Source organism: Gavialis gangeticus, unplaced genomic scaffold, assembly GCF_001723915.1.
Source record: "Gavialis gangeticus isolate Ggan-Ray unplaced genomic scaffold, GavGan_comp1, whole genome shotgun sequence".
Classification (NCBI taxonomy): Eukaryota; Metazoa; Chordata; order Crocodylia; family Gavialidae; genus Gavialis; species Gavialis gangeticus.
This window is the reverse complement of record NW_017729006.1, coordinates 48,421,186-48,435,831: the sequence shown is the minus strand read 5'-3', so window position 1 is coordinate 48,435,831 and position 14,646 is coordinate 48,421,186. Positions and strand designations below refer to the sequence as shown.

General features: G+C 44.1%; 1 protein-coding gene across 2 annotated transcripts in view; it reads right to left on the bottom strand.

Annotated features, from left to right (window-relative positions):
- The window catches only part of ELP2 (elongator acetyltransferase complex subunit 2), a 98,324-nt gene that overhangs the window by 63,401 nt on the left and 20,277 nt on the right, over positions 1–14,646 (bottom strand). The window contains exon 6 of one of the 2 annotated variants that reach the window (XM_019509190.1): positions 5,831–5,895. The exons of the other annotated variant lie outside the window; for it this stretch is intronic. Within the exon in view, the coding sequence (XP_019364735.1) occupies positions 5,831–5,895 (65 nt within the window). The remainder of the gene's footprint in view (positions 1–5,830; positions 5,896–14,646) is intronic. 2 annotated transcript variants of the gene reach the window in all.

Below are 14,646 nucleotides of genomic sequence, written 5' to 3'. Positions count from 1 at the left end.
GCCCTGGGTCCTGCACTTTAGGGGGCCCCACAGAGCCAAGTGGAGCAGCAGCAGCATGGAGCTGAGCAGAGCAGCAGCTCTGCATCCATCTGCTCACTACCCTCCCACCCCGCCAACGCTGCAGCCACTGCCAATGGCGGTGGCAGCTTCTTCAGGTCTAGGGCCCATGGGATTGGAGCAGGAGCGGGGCCCCGCATGGTTTTGCCCCAGGCCCCACACCCTACTCAGGTCAGCTCTGCCTGTATCCTATCTACAACATTGGCAAAAGTGGAAGCTTTAGAGGGAGACCAAGTGAACCTGGTATATCTAGAGCAGTGATTCTCAACCAAAGCACCAGTGCACCCAGGGGTGCTGCAAGATCCTTTAAGGGGTGCCAGAAGGTGTGAGTAGATAAGCCAGACGTGAAGAGACATCCTGTAACAACTATGAAACTATTCATAGATTCATCAATAGTAAGGGGCTGGAAGGGACCTCGCAAGATCATTGGTTCCAGGCCCCCTTCACTAAAGAAAAGACAACTGGGGTCAGGCGACCGCAGCATGGTGACCACCCAGCCTCCTCTTGAAGATTTCCGGGGTAGATGATTGCACCACCTCTGGAGGGAGCTTATTCCATAGTCTGGACTCCCTAACTGTGAAGAAGTTTTTCCTAGTGTTAAGCCTTAAGCGGTCTTCCAGGAGTTTGTGGTCATTACTCCTGGTTTTCCCCAAGGGTGCCCTGGTGAACAGTTGCTTGCTGAGCCCTTGATGTACTCCCCTGATGTAGAGGTAAGATAAGCACATACTCAGACTCAGTCCCTGCCTGGTCATTCTACACTGCCCCCACTACCCAGCCCCCCTGCAAGGAAGTAAGCACTGTAATAAATTGGTTTTTGAAAAGGGGTACCACTCAACTCACAAGTTATGAAGGGGTGCCTTGAATCTAAAAAGTGTAAGAATCACAGATCTAATGTGATCCATCACCTGTCATACCCATCTAATCCTTCTTAAGATAAACCATGTCAATGCTTTCAATCTCCCTTCAGAGAAAAAGCTTTGCCAAAGGTTCATTCTTGTCACTTTTCACTAAACCCCTTCCGGTTCTGCAATACTTGTTTTAAAATGTTGACCAATACTGCACATAATATTCTAGATGAGACCATGCACACAAGCCACTGGTATATACAAAAGGCACTGTGTTTTCAATATTATTCTCCATCACATTACTTATGTATCCTAAACTTATCTTTTACTGCAGATGAGCACTGAGCAAGTTTTCACTGAGCTGCCTATAGCTATGCCCAGGTACCTTTCTTGAGCCAAGGCAGCTAAATTTAGAACTCCATGGTGCATGTGTATTTTGATTTGTTTCCCTCTAACGCATGTTACTTTTCAAGCATCAAGACTGAACTACATTTGCCGCTGTGCTGCCCATTTACCAGGTTTAAGTACCTCAGAAGTTGCTAATGGTCCTCCCTTTGTCCTGACCAACTTAAAGCTGCCAGCAAATTTTGCTACCTCACTACTCACCCTCTTTTCCACATTGTTAATACAGTAAACGCCAAAACCTTAAGGCACTCTGCTGTTAACTTCTGTCAGGATGAAAAATGACTAACCCTTATCTTTGCTTTCCATCGCCTGTTTCTGACTCAAGACCCCATGTCTACCCAAAGCTTCTTTAATAGCTTCTTATTTGTGACTCTGACAAAGTACCTTCAGAATGCTAAATGCCATATGAGCTTCAAAAATATAATCAACTACCTCACTGGCTTTCCCCCAGCACTTTATTCAAACATGCCTCCAATCTCACATTCATTTTTGTGTGCTGATAGACTGGATCTTTTTTGATTAACAAGAGCCTCATGGAAATGCTGAAACTTCTTTTTAGATATTCTGCTTTTCTTCAGCTTCCCTTTAGAGGCCTTACTACTGCGGCTTTGATGCAGAAAGAGCTCACTGAAAGACATTTTCTTCCCTGGGAGCAATCATTCTAAATCAACACGTTTCAAGGATTCAAGAAAGTAAAAGACAGTTCTCTCTATACCCTTTCATTCTTGGGATGGGATCTTCACGGATTTGAAGTCTGCCCTCTCAATTTTAAAAACCTAGCTGCTTTTAGGAATAAGTCTTAAAGTTCAAAGAGTCTATCCCAATGAACAGTCTGATTCAACTACTGAAAGGAATCTGAAGCCAAAGAGCTTTCATTTCTCCTTAAAGTATGACACAAATGCCCTCCTAGGATTTCAACTGAACTTTCCCTTGCTAACCTACACTCCATTCTTCTTGAGTTTCTTTTTATTCAGTGAACCTGAGAGAAATGGGTTCAAATCTAAAATGTCTCTGTTGAATGAAGAGGTGGAAGTGTCTTTACTAGGCTATGGTCAAAAATCTGATAATTCTCTCATACCAAGTTCAACTGAAAGGGCCAGGATGAGACATATTATTTCTTTCCAATAATATATACCCTGACCAAGAAAACAGCAGAAATACCAGAACAAGCAAAAAGTTAATGAATGGAAAGAGCCCACACCGATGCTGCAATTACAAAAGCAAGGAGGATTCCCCTACAGCAAGGGTTTTAAACTCTTCTAGGGCTGTGGGCCAGATGTGGGTTACTGAAGTGGATCGAGACTGACCCCTTGTTCTACATGGAGCAGCCATGGTGCTAGGTCCAACCTACATGCAGCGCACACCAGCCTCAGACAGAGTGAAAAAGCATTCCCCACAACTGAAAAGAATGAATAGTACTAAGAGACAGGACGCAGCTGCTCTTGCCACATGCCAAGTCCCCTGCCAAGCCTACTGGCCCCCTATTTATTGGCCCAATAATAAAAGTAACAGAGAAAGTTTTAGTATGTGTTGCCAAAACAAGACTGCCATGACCCCCCTTCCCCCTACCTCCACCCCAAAAAGAAAACCAGCAGTGATTTGCAGCACAAGTCCATACGTGGGGAATGCCCTTTGGGCTCTAAAAATATAATTAGGAAACACCTCCCTGAATGATGGAGTTGTTTTGCATATAAGCATATTTAAGGTGCTGGCACACTCGTATAAATTATTTTAAAACTTCAAAAGAAGCTTGCAAGTTTGATCTAGCTAGAGATGAAGCCCCACGGCATTTATAACCCACTTAATGTTCAGGTTTCCTGTTAGGCAGAAGGAAGATTAAAGCAAAATTCCTCTGGAAAACTGTTCCATTACCAGCAGAAAAGCAAGCATGACACTGAACACAGAAAGCACAATTTCTGCCTCTGGAGCTCCTGTAGGAAGAATGACCACATCTTAGGACTTATTTTAATCCCCTTCACTTTGCAATTAAACGACAGAACTGCTTTCAAGTCACCCCAAAATTGTGTATGAGTAGGGCTGCTCACAGACATTAAAGTAAAGCAGCGCTTTGCTTTTAACTCAGAGCACCCCCACACTGAGCCCAGCACATGGCCAGAAGAGGCAGCACATTAGCTGGACCCCAGCTCACTTAACATTTGCATAGATCGGGTGCTTTAGGTAGGTTTTTTGGCACTTTTATCTATAGCTGATTGAATCAGCTTTAGCTAAAAGCTCCAAAAAGCTCCACTGAAGCACCCGATCTATACAGACGCTGCGGAGCCAGGTCACCATAACGCACTGCTTTTTCCGGTAAAGCATGGGGGTTTTGGGGGGTTTTTTAAGTCTGCAAGCAGCCTAAAAATGGAGCTCCTTAAGGGCCCAAGTAACAGGACCACAGCCTGAAGCGTGGCCATGATGTCCCCTGGTAGCCACACAATTCCTGCCCCACTCTGGCTATCTAAGTACTCTCCCTTTTCTCCCATCTGCCAGGCTTTGTTTGAATACATTTTATTACAGAAAAGAAGGCTGTCCAAAAGTCCCACGGTAAGCCTTCTTCAGTTCTGTGTCCAGCAGGTCCATCTCAGATCCTGCTGGTCCCAACCTATCCCCTCTTGCTAAGTGTATCTTCCTGGCCCATCTGTGCCCCCAGGGCACCTGATGCTGTATGGTCTATTCAGGACCTCCAGCTGCCCCCATAGTCACACCTATGCCTCACAGATATCACTGCATATTCATGCACCAGTCCTCTTAGCTTTAGCCCACTGGTTACTCTTTGCTGTAGACTGCCAGCCTAGGCCCACTTTCTCTGGCCCAGCTTCCAAGTCTCAGACTTGTCTGACCCTTAGCCCATCTCACTCAGCCTGGGCTCTTGGCCCCTGGCCCTTGTCTCTTTGCTCTGAACCCCTGATTGCCCCATTTGGGCTCTGACCCTTAGCCCTCCCGGCCTCGGGCCGTCTCTACTGCCTGTGTAGTTCTAAGGTCTTGGCCTTTTCAGCCTGTCTGCTGTCCTGAGCCCCAGCCCTCTGGTCCTTGATTCCAAGCCAGGCTGCTTGCCTCTCCAGCCCTTAGCCCTCTGGTCCTTAACTCAGGCTAGGATGCCAAATGCGGAGTGCCCTAGCAGGCAACCTTCCATGACCTCCAGACCTCCCCCACAGCCACAACTTGCTCCTCCAGTATAAACTTAAACAGAAACATACGCGCACCAGCTATAACCAAACTCTAAGACCCTGGCTACATAACCGCAGTTTCTTACTTGCAGCTCCTAGGTAGAACAGAATCCCAGCCAGTTGTTCAACTACAGCTGTCTCCCTGCAGAGCTCTTTACCCTGTAGCCTGCACAGCCAGAATGACCGCTCTGGCTCAGGGCCTGGGCTTATGCATCTCTCAAGCCCTGCCTTCTTCCAGTCAGGTGGCTTACTAGCCCTGGCACAGCTGCTTCTGTTTCTTCTAATGGTCTACCTGCTGCAGTAGTGCCCCTGCTGCCCAAGCAAGTCTCCAAGCCCTTGCTTCCCATCCCCCTGCGGCCATTTCATCAAGGCAGTGGTTCCCTCCACTCAAGGAACTCTGTGGCTGCTTTCTCCTTAAAGCACCAGGGAGGCCTCTGGCTCCCTATTACAGCCTCAAACTAGAACCAATTTTTAAAAGTCCTGAATTCACATAAGCATGCTCTAAGCTTTCTGCATGCTGCTCAATCACAGTCACCTTGCTTCAAGGTTTTATCACTGGTTTCAAATCCCAAGTGTTCTTTTTCCTGCTCTGCAGACACTGAATTCAAAGATGCAAACTTGAAGATTCCTTATATAAGTTGGAGTGCAGTTTTCAAAGGGTGGCTGAATAGCATTTACATATACACACATCCCTCCACCCTGTAAGAAGACAAAAATCCAGTTTTTGTTGCACGATTACGATCATGCAGCAATAACCAGAGGCTGCCCTGTGTATGGTAGCTACACTGGGCACCCAGCCATGTCACTTTGCCTTTGGAATAATATGTAGTTCACTAAAAGGAAAGGTTAAATGCTTCCATGTTACAAAAGACCTGGGATGTATATGTACACATACAGTATGTGAGACCTTGTGGACAGTCAAGTACCTCAAAGGTTCATTCAGGAGGACACACTACACAGGAAATAAATTCTAGAAAAGCATAATAATTTAAATCAAATTTATGAGAAGCATTTACAGATTTGGCAAGTGATCTGCTACCTATATGCTTAGCCCTTAAAGAAAAGGGATGTTCAATTAACCCATTTCACAGGGAAGTTTTCTTTTCAGAGTGAAATATGAAAAACTCCCAGATGTATAGAATCTGACATCAGCATCATGTATCTATGTTTCATAAATACCTGAGAAAAGACTGAACAAAATGGAAATAAGGCTAGTTTTATGCGAAAGCTATTTCTGGAAAGAAAACAGTTATAGAAGTTGTTGAAAAAAATAGCAACAAAGAGAATGAAGTGGGGGAGGGAGAGAGAGAATGAGAATTAATTTAATTCCAGACAAGAGACAAAAGTAATAATTACCTGTCCATTCTGTTGTACATACAAATTAATTTTGCAGTCATCACCACCACAAGCTAAGACTGGTACTAGGAGGAAAAAGGAAAAAAAAAGAACAATTATTAGAAACTATCTTTGCAGCTAAAGTAGCAAAATTTATTATTCTGAGGTCTTCAGCCAAAAAAAAGAATGAGCATGAAACAGTTAATATAACAAAAATAGAGTATACACATTGTCCACTTTCAGAAGTTTTGTACTATTTTCTAACTCAGATACCTTACGCCAGGGGCAGGCAATTATTTTGGGCAGGGGGCCGCTTACTGAGTTTCAGCAAGCCATCAAGGGCCACATGACAGGCAGCCCAGGGCAGATTAATATTAATTTTCTAAATTTTTTAGGGGCCCCACAGGCCGGATAGAATGGCCTGGCAGGCCGCATCCAGCCCCCAGGCCGCATTTTGCCCACCCCTGCTTTATGCAGCTTATTTAAAATGAGTGATTTCCATAAAATAATTTTCAAGTTAAGCATGTGAAACAGAAATTGTTGTTAAGATGCAAATGCTTTCCATTACAAATATCTGAAGGCTGAAGGGTGCACATACTTAACTGGGTCTCCAGTGTATCCCTAAGTCTAGGTACTGGTACTCCTAAGGCTTATAGACATTTAGAGATGTCATTTCTCTTGCCTAAACTGCAGTTACCCAGCCAGAAGTGCCAGTTTTGGTACTTAAGCAGAGTTTGCAATTCTGAAACTGAGCCACTGTCTTCTGCATTTGACAGACGTTGGATAAAATAGATGAGGAGCTTTGAGAAAGTTTCTACGCCATTGGGGCCAAAGGTCCAGACTACAACTCTCTTCCAAAGCACTATCCACCTTGCTGAGATACAAATCTAGCTTGATCTCCTCCTCTTCTCCCTCACTTGATTACCCAGGGAACCAGCATCAAAACCAAGGCTGGAGAGCGGACTGGATAATACCTAACCAATGGACTGATTAGGACACTGTGCTGAGGAGCAAGAAAGGTGTGTTAAACCTGCACTGGGTTAAGAGGACCTAGAACAGGGGTGGGCAAAATGGAAGAAAGGGCCAGAGTGTCCATGGAGACAGGACCTAGCAGCACTGGCAGGTGCAGAGAGCTGGTCCATGGCCAAGTCTGGGATTTTGCAGAGGTGACAGCATGGTCTGGAAATGGGGCAAAGCATCAATCCACTATCTGCCAGCAGCTCTGGACCACACTGTCACTGCTGCAAGATCCCAGCCCTGGAGCAGCTACCTGCCCAGCTGCATTACCCGTCAGAGCTGCTGGGGCCAGTCTCCATGTAAACCCTAGCCCCATGCTGTCATGTCCTACTGCTCCATGGGAACCAGCTGCAGTGACATGGGCTGCTGGGAAATAATAAAGTCCAACGCAAGTCGGATCCAGCCCAACTAGACTTTGCCACCCTGGCCTAAAACCTGGATCTCCCACATTTTCCTGAGCAAGTGCCCTACCTTGGCATGTTCAGTTGCCGTGTGGGGCACAGGAGCTCCAGGCACTCGGTAAAGGGTGGTGCTGGAACAAAAGCAGGGAGGCTTGAGCCTCCAGCTGCATGGAGCAGAGTGGGGGCAGGACATTGCTGGAAGAGGTAATATCAGGTGTCACTGTCAAGGACCACGTTATCCCCTCCCTTGCCATGCAGCTGCTAAATTCAGGATTTTGGATCTTCATTTACTATACAAAACTGCAGTAGTTACAGGGCACTGAAACATCTCTTGAAGCAGCATCCTGCCCCCACTCTGCTCTGCGTGGGTAGGGGGCTCAAGGCACACTGCCTCCATTCCAGTGCCCTAGGGTACAACTATTTAGATACACCTCTGATGGGAAGGGATCAGAGCAGCATCCAGGGGGCAGGGTTTATCTTGTGGCACCATCAAAGACTGCCCACCACCGCACTAGGCTATTGAGCTAAAACGGGGCTGTCCAACTTGAGAAGCACAGGCTACAGGCAGTCCACAAGGGTTTGACATACGGCCTTTGAGGTCCTGCCTGGCCACCACTCCCCCCTGCTGCTGCTGCAATGGCCGGGGTCTTCAGGTTCCCCCTCCCTCCTCCAGCTTTGGTTTCCAGCTCCCTGCTCCTGAGGACAGTGTGGCAGGAGGGGGTCATGCTGCCCATGTTGTAAGCATGGCAGAGGGGAGCTAGGCTGCCCACATTGCAGGAGGACAAGCAACCCAGACAACCCATAGGTCAGTATAGCATGTGGCCCCTGGATGTCCAAATGTCACATGGCCCTTGACCAAAACGTGGGAGGACCACCTTCCTCCTCCTCTCAGGCATCTCACATGCAAGGTAGGGGGATTTGCCAAGCTACAATTTCAGGACTTCCAGGCACTATGTACCTACTCAGCGTTACTGAGCATATGCAATAGCTAGGTGGATGCTTGTGAATCCATGCTGCACCTGAAACAGCACTGCAAAATGTGCCTAAGTGCCAAAAATGGCATTTATCAAAGAATCACAGAATATTAGGGTTAAAGGGACCTCAGGACGTCATCTAGTCCTATTCTATGCTCAAAGCAGGACCATTCCCAGCTAGATCATCCCAGCCAATTTATGCCATTGGACAAGTGAAATAGGATATACCCTTTCTTCTTTCTGCATCTCCTCATCTACAAAAGTTTAAAGCCTGATACCCTAAACAAAAGACTCAAATTGCAAGTAGTAAACCAATGAGACTAAACAGAAAGATTAAAAGATTGTATTCAAACTAAACCAGCATCAGAAAATGGAAATTTAACCCTAGCTCAGCTAAAAGGAACCTAAATTACGGAACACAATATGCAAGGAAACTGAGACTTTAGGACTCTATGCAAGAAGGCTACAAAAAGAATCTGTGCAACTGCTGAACCAATAGGCTTTAAATGCAATCATGACTGAAGACAGCAAGACTATAAAGTAGAAAAACAATTCCTCTGTATCATCCCTAAACACAAAGGACTGTGAGGAGATAAAATGAGTTCTACTTTATTTTTTTCACATAATGAAGATGAAGCACTTTCAAGGGCTGAGTTATTAAAGGAAGTCACCAATGAGTTCAGGAAGAACAAGTCAGCAGCAGGCCCGGATGCTATTCATCAAAGAGAGTCCTGACACACTAGTAAAATATTCAGTCCTTCAGAAAAATCAACTACCACACATACAGGCTGGAATGTGGAAAACATACCTACAGAAACAACCCTGGGAGTTATAACTTACTAAATTCTTTCCACAACTAGTAAGGTAACTAGAATACATGCACGCGCACACACCCCTACACAATTAAAAGCAAAATTGTAAGAATAATGATGATAGGGGCAAAACCACCAGGTGTCTCTAATGCACTAGAATACAGCAAATAAATGAGCATATAGTGAATGAAAAGGGAAAAACAACCGAAAAAGTAAGAGATTCTCATGAAATGTTTAGACCATTTAAAGATGTATTCCTGATGAAAAGAAAATAACCGTGTCTGAGAAATAAAATACTTGCAATGGATAATCTGGCAGAGAAACACAGTTGAGTTGGAATAAGTGGCTCTGCAAAGCTTTTCCATGGCTGCTCACTTCCAGATTCCGAGACTTATCCAGGAAGGTTTATTTTTAACTAGTCAAATTAAAATGAAAAGATTTCAAAGCAAGCCATCCCAACACAAGCTTCTTGGGCACACACATGGTTTCCATTACAAATAATTGACAGCTGAAGAATGGGCTGAGGTATTTGAACTTGGGATTTATCCATTACAGCAGTTCTTATATTTGCATGAGGCAGCAAAAGGGTTTGACAAAACCTTGCAAGATGGTTTATCAAAGCCTTTAGGATGGCAGTCCTACCATATGTACTTTAGGAGATGAATTCTGCAAACTTCATGAATTCTGCCAGAGAAAAACTTCTGCAAATTTCTCAAGATCCAGAAGACAAATCCCAGAGCAATTCCTTGATTACAAGTCAACTAATGAAGTGCTAAATTATATGTCTGATTCTTCTGTAGCTTTTCTTTTTTTTTTAAAAGTGTTTTTTTGGCTCTCCTCTGAGGACTCACTATGCAAATAATGGTTCACTATGCATTCTCCATCACCTCAAGTCATACAGAAGTCATGGAAAGAGTTCACACAGAACTGACATCATGAAACTTTTAAAATAATTTCAATATTAAAGATGCAGGTTATCTATAAATTTGGTTTTGTCTCTTAGGTTTCAGAGAGCTTTCTTCCTGAAGGATTCAAAACAAAGTTCTATGCTACAGAAAAAACAAAAAAGGGGTAATTTTCAAATGCCCCTAACTCATGCTATTGCCTGCTTGCTTTCAACTTAACTTTTTCAACTTCATCTCATCTTTCTTCAAAGAGGAAGTCTTGCGTGTTTGGAAGGGGTAGTCTATAATTCTTCTGTAAATCAGAAAAGTTGTATTTTTAATGCAATTGTTAACAGAGCGTTAGAGACTCCAGAATGACTCCATAGTCATTTATCAAAGATACTGTTTTACTAAATTATTAAGTCCTTTATCCTCCTATTACATCAGTGGTACCCAGACTTTTGGCCCCGAGGACCAGGGCATTTCATCTGGCCAGCAGGACTTGAAAATTGATGGTGCAAGAGCACTGGCAGCATTAATTGCCATCCCTCCCCCACCACTAAATTTGCAGACCCATGCGGAGCCCCGCAGGCCAGATGACATGGTTCCATGAACACCGCTACATTAAACTGTCATATTAGCTGACAAGATGATCAGCAGAAAAACTTTCAGTGAAGCTTCCATTTAAGCTATCACCAAATTTCCAAGTTAACCTACTTATATAAAAGGAGCAGTTCAAGCCTCAGAGCTATTTAAGATTCAGGTTGATAGCACAAATCTCATTACACTTGGTTCAAGTTTTTCCTCAGCCAGCTACATGACTAGAATTTTTTTAATTATATTTTTATGGTTCAAAATCTAAATTATTTCTTGACAATCTTCATAATGTAGGCCAGACAATTTATAACTAGGTTCAAAAACCTTAATACATGTATATTAGCATATGATTATATGTTGGTATAATCCAGAATTGAGTAGAGGAGTTATTATTTAAAAGAAGGCCCAACTTACCCAAAAGTGTCCAAAAGGGTCCATTTTAAAAACAGACAACTCATTTAACACATTGACTTGAAAACTCTTTCTTTAGTTTGAGGAGGTTCTTTAAATTGAGGGGATATATTATCCCGATATAACCACAGGACTTCCTTGCCTTAAGTGCCATTTTAATCTGCCTTAAAAGATAGAGATGCTCTAAGAACAAGATATTAAATATTCAAGTATTTAAAATTAAAAAATTCAAGCCTTACACATAATTTCATGTTTGGATTTATTTTTAAATCCCGAGGTTTGCAACTTAAAAAAATCTTCAATCATCACTTCTCATTTACATATGCAACATGCCTCCAGTGCTAAACTGATACAGTTCTCTAGGGTACTACAAAGAAAAATTCTAATGGGTACAACAGCATAACAAACAAAACTAATCTACCGTTTCACAGCCTGAATTTTAAGTAGAGGCAGTTCTCCTAATTAATATGCAGTATAGGCCCTATATTTCTAACTATATTTTTGACGATATTAATTTTGAGGGTAAAAATAATGTATTTTACCTTCCACCCTCATAAGCTTTAAGTCAACAACTATTTACTCATGCAGTTTACAGTAAAATTGCCAACTGAATTAGTTATTCAGAGTATGAATAGATTGCTTCTGATAATCACACATATTCCTGGAAGAAAACATCAGTATTCCTGAACTGAACAATGCATTTTAGTACATTCTAGAAAATTTGAATGCATCAAACATGTAAAGAATACCTGTGACTCCTCTGAAGGCATTACAGTAAAAAAACTGTGTTAGATTTGAATACATCTATACTTGCCTTTTTAAAGATTTTATGGTATATCTTAACTGTGCTACATGCAGCTTGCACAACAGGGCCTGCTGGGTTGCCACCTTACAATCAATTTTTCATTCAGTGTTTGCACAAATATGCTCCAGTACATTTCTTTTATTTACGGTCCATGGGTAGCCTGGAATAGTTCCGCTAAGGGATTAGATGAATTCGTTACAGGCCAACTAGTTCATCTGCTATAAAAAAGCAACTTCCTCAAATCCAAGTTGTCTGTCACCTTTATTATTATTTCCTATTAAAGAATGTCTTCATCCATAAACATTTAGAGAAACAAGCAACATCTACTGAATTGGCCACATAGTTGGAAGAGATGTTAGACAACTTTCTGGGCAATTGTACCTATACTTACAGACTCACTACACTCCTAGTCATATGAGCTTTTGATAGCAACACTTAAGAAAGATACCATCAAAAGTTTCAGAAGCAGAATCAAGCACCGGTGCCCAACTGCTTTGTACAACTTTCACTCTTCACATTATCTCCCTCCCTGAAGATGCAGAGAGAGGTAGTTAGCTCTGTTAGTCTGAAGTCAGGCAGAAGGAAAGGTAGGCAGAAGGAAAGCTGGATTCAGTTAGTCTTTAAGGTGTGCCTTTATCCTGTCTTCTCCCTCAAGAAGATTCAGCTACTGGATCCAACTACTTTCCCATCCTTTTTTCCTCGATGTGCTTTCCCCTCTAAATATACACATCTTGTTAAACTGTTTCTATCTCACTTGCCACCTTCTTCTCCCCTTCTATTTCCTTGTCTTCCACTCCCTGAAACAGACCCTTTCTTTGTCTCTGCTTTATTCCATCCCAACAAAATCCCACACAAAAATTCACCCCTCCCACACAAACATTGACCTTTTATAATACATGAAGACTACCCTTTTCATTATATCCTTCTTCTGAACTCTTGAGTCTTTCTTGTCTACTTATATGCTAAGATTTGGGACAGGCACTCTCTTACTCACTGTGGCAGGGCACTTGGGGTGGCCAGGAGTCATCTGACCCAGGTGGGGCCAGGTCTTGGGACAAGCCAAAGGTCCAGGTGGGGCCACTGCCAGAGAGGAAGGGGTCAGAGAATCTGAAGCCCAAAATGAGGATGGCTGTGACAGACCCATCAGATGTAGAGGAGGGTCTGAGACAGTGCTGAGACCAGAGGGCCCAGAGGTAGAAGAGCCAGGCCCAGAGGTAACCTAGAGGAAAGAGAGCTGAGCCCAGAAGGGGGCCATATGAGAGCCAGTAAGATCAAGGCTTAGAAAGAGAGAGCTTGGGCCAAGGGAGCCCAGAGTAGTGACACCAGCAAGGGGCCAAGGAGCTTGTAGCTAGAATCGTTGGCCAGGGACAGCATGGCTCTGGGGACGGAGATCAGGGCTTAAGCTAATCCTGGGTATAACCAAAAACTGTACCCTACTGGGGTTTGGGGTCACAGTGGTGTGACTGCTCATGGCAGAGCAGCCCCTAGAAAGTGCCACCAGGGCCAAACCCCAAAGGGCGAGTCTGTGGTGCCCTAAAACCCTAGTTTCTACTGACTTGCGGGTTACACCTTAGGGGGGAAAGGCTAAGGGAGCACACCCCAAAATAATAACAAGAGCAGGACCAGATGGTCCAGTGGCCTGGCAGGGGCTGGGAATAGGGCAGTGGAAACAGAAGGGTCCAGCAGCCCAGCAATATTTAGTGTTGAAAGGGACCTCACTAGATCATCAAGTCCAACCCTCTGCCCTGGGCAGGAAAGAGCGCTGGGGTTAGATGACCCCAGCCAGGTGCTGGTCCACTCTCTTCTTAAACATTCCCACGGTAGGGGAAAGCACCACCTGCCTTGGAAGCCCATTCCAGATTCTGGTAACCCTCACCGTAAAGTTCTTCCCGATGTCCAGTCTAAATCTGTTCTCTGTCAGTTTGTGGTCACTGTTTCTAGTTACCCCAAGGGGCGCCCTGGTAAACAGAGTATCTCCTATTCCTTGCTGTCCCCTACCCGATGATTTTGTAGATGGCCACAAAATCACCTCTCAGCCTTTTCTTGCACAGGCTGAAGAGATCCAGATCCCTCAATCTCTCCTCATAGGACCTTACCTGTAGGCCCCTAACTATACAAGTAGCCTTCCTCTAGACCCTCTCAAGGTTATCCACATCCATGTGAGAGACCAAAGGCTCTGGCAGGACAGACAGAGGTCAAGAGTGAGACCGGAGAGGGGCTGGCTGAGAGGTCTGAGGGCCCACAAGGAGGCTGTATGACAGACCAAGGGTCTGAGGGCTCAGAGGAGGGCTGCATGATTGTAGGCATGTGACAAAAAAATGTCTACTATGATGCCATCTATGAGGTATGGGGCATGGTGTAGGTGGGGCATGGAGCCATGCAATTAGCCCATAAAGCAAAGGACCACAGCTACCAGGTGGTCATTAGAACAAGACCAGGTCTGGGAAGCCCTGGGGCAGGCTTCCTTTTAGAACCATAAAATACATCAACGTGCAGTGGGCGAGCGAAAGAGAGACTGTTCCCAGAGTGACCAGGCAGAAAGGGAATTTTGGGGGGCCTCCAGGGTTTTATGGCCACCCCTGGGGTGCCAACCTGCTACACTCTCCATTTGTAAAGCTCCTAGCTAAGGAGGCTTCCAGGAGTTATCATGATAAATAACAGGACACAGTTAAAAACAGATCTTGACACAGGAAGTTAAACAATTCAAATGGTCTTTCTAGTCTTAAAAAACACAACTCTTAGACAATTACTTTAGCATCCTAAAAGTATGGTTCCTCCCTTCACAAGAAACTTCTCTCTCACCTGTTTTTTGTAGAGCATTCATTACTTATACTGTAGGTTTATGAATCTATATGTATATATATTTATTTATATGCCACACTATTCAAAGGTAACTGTTTTTTGCCTCACAGTGTAACCACAGATATCTATTAGTA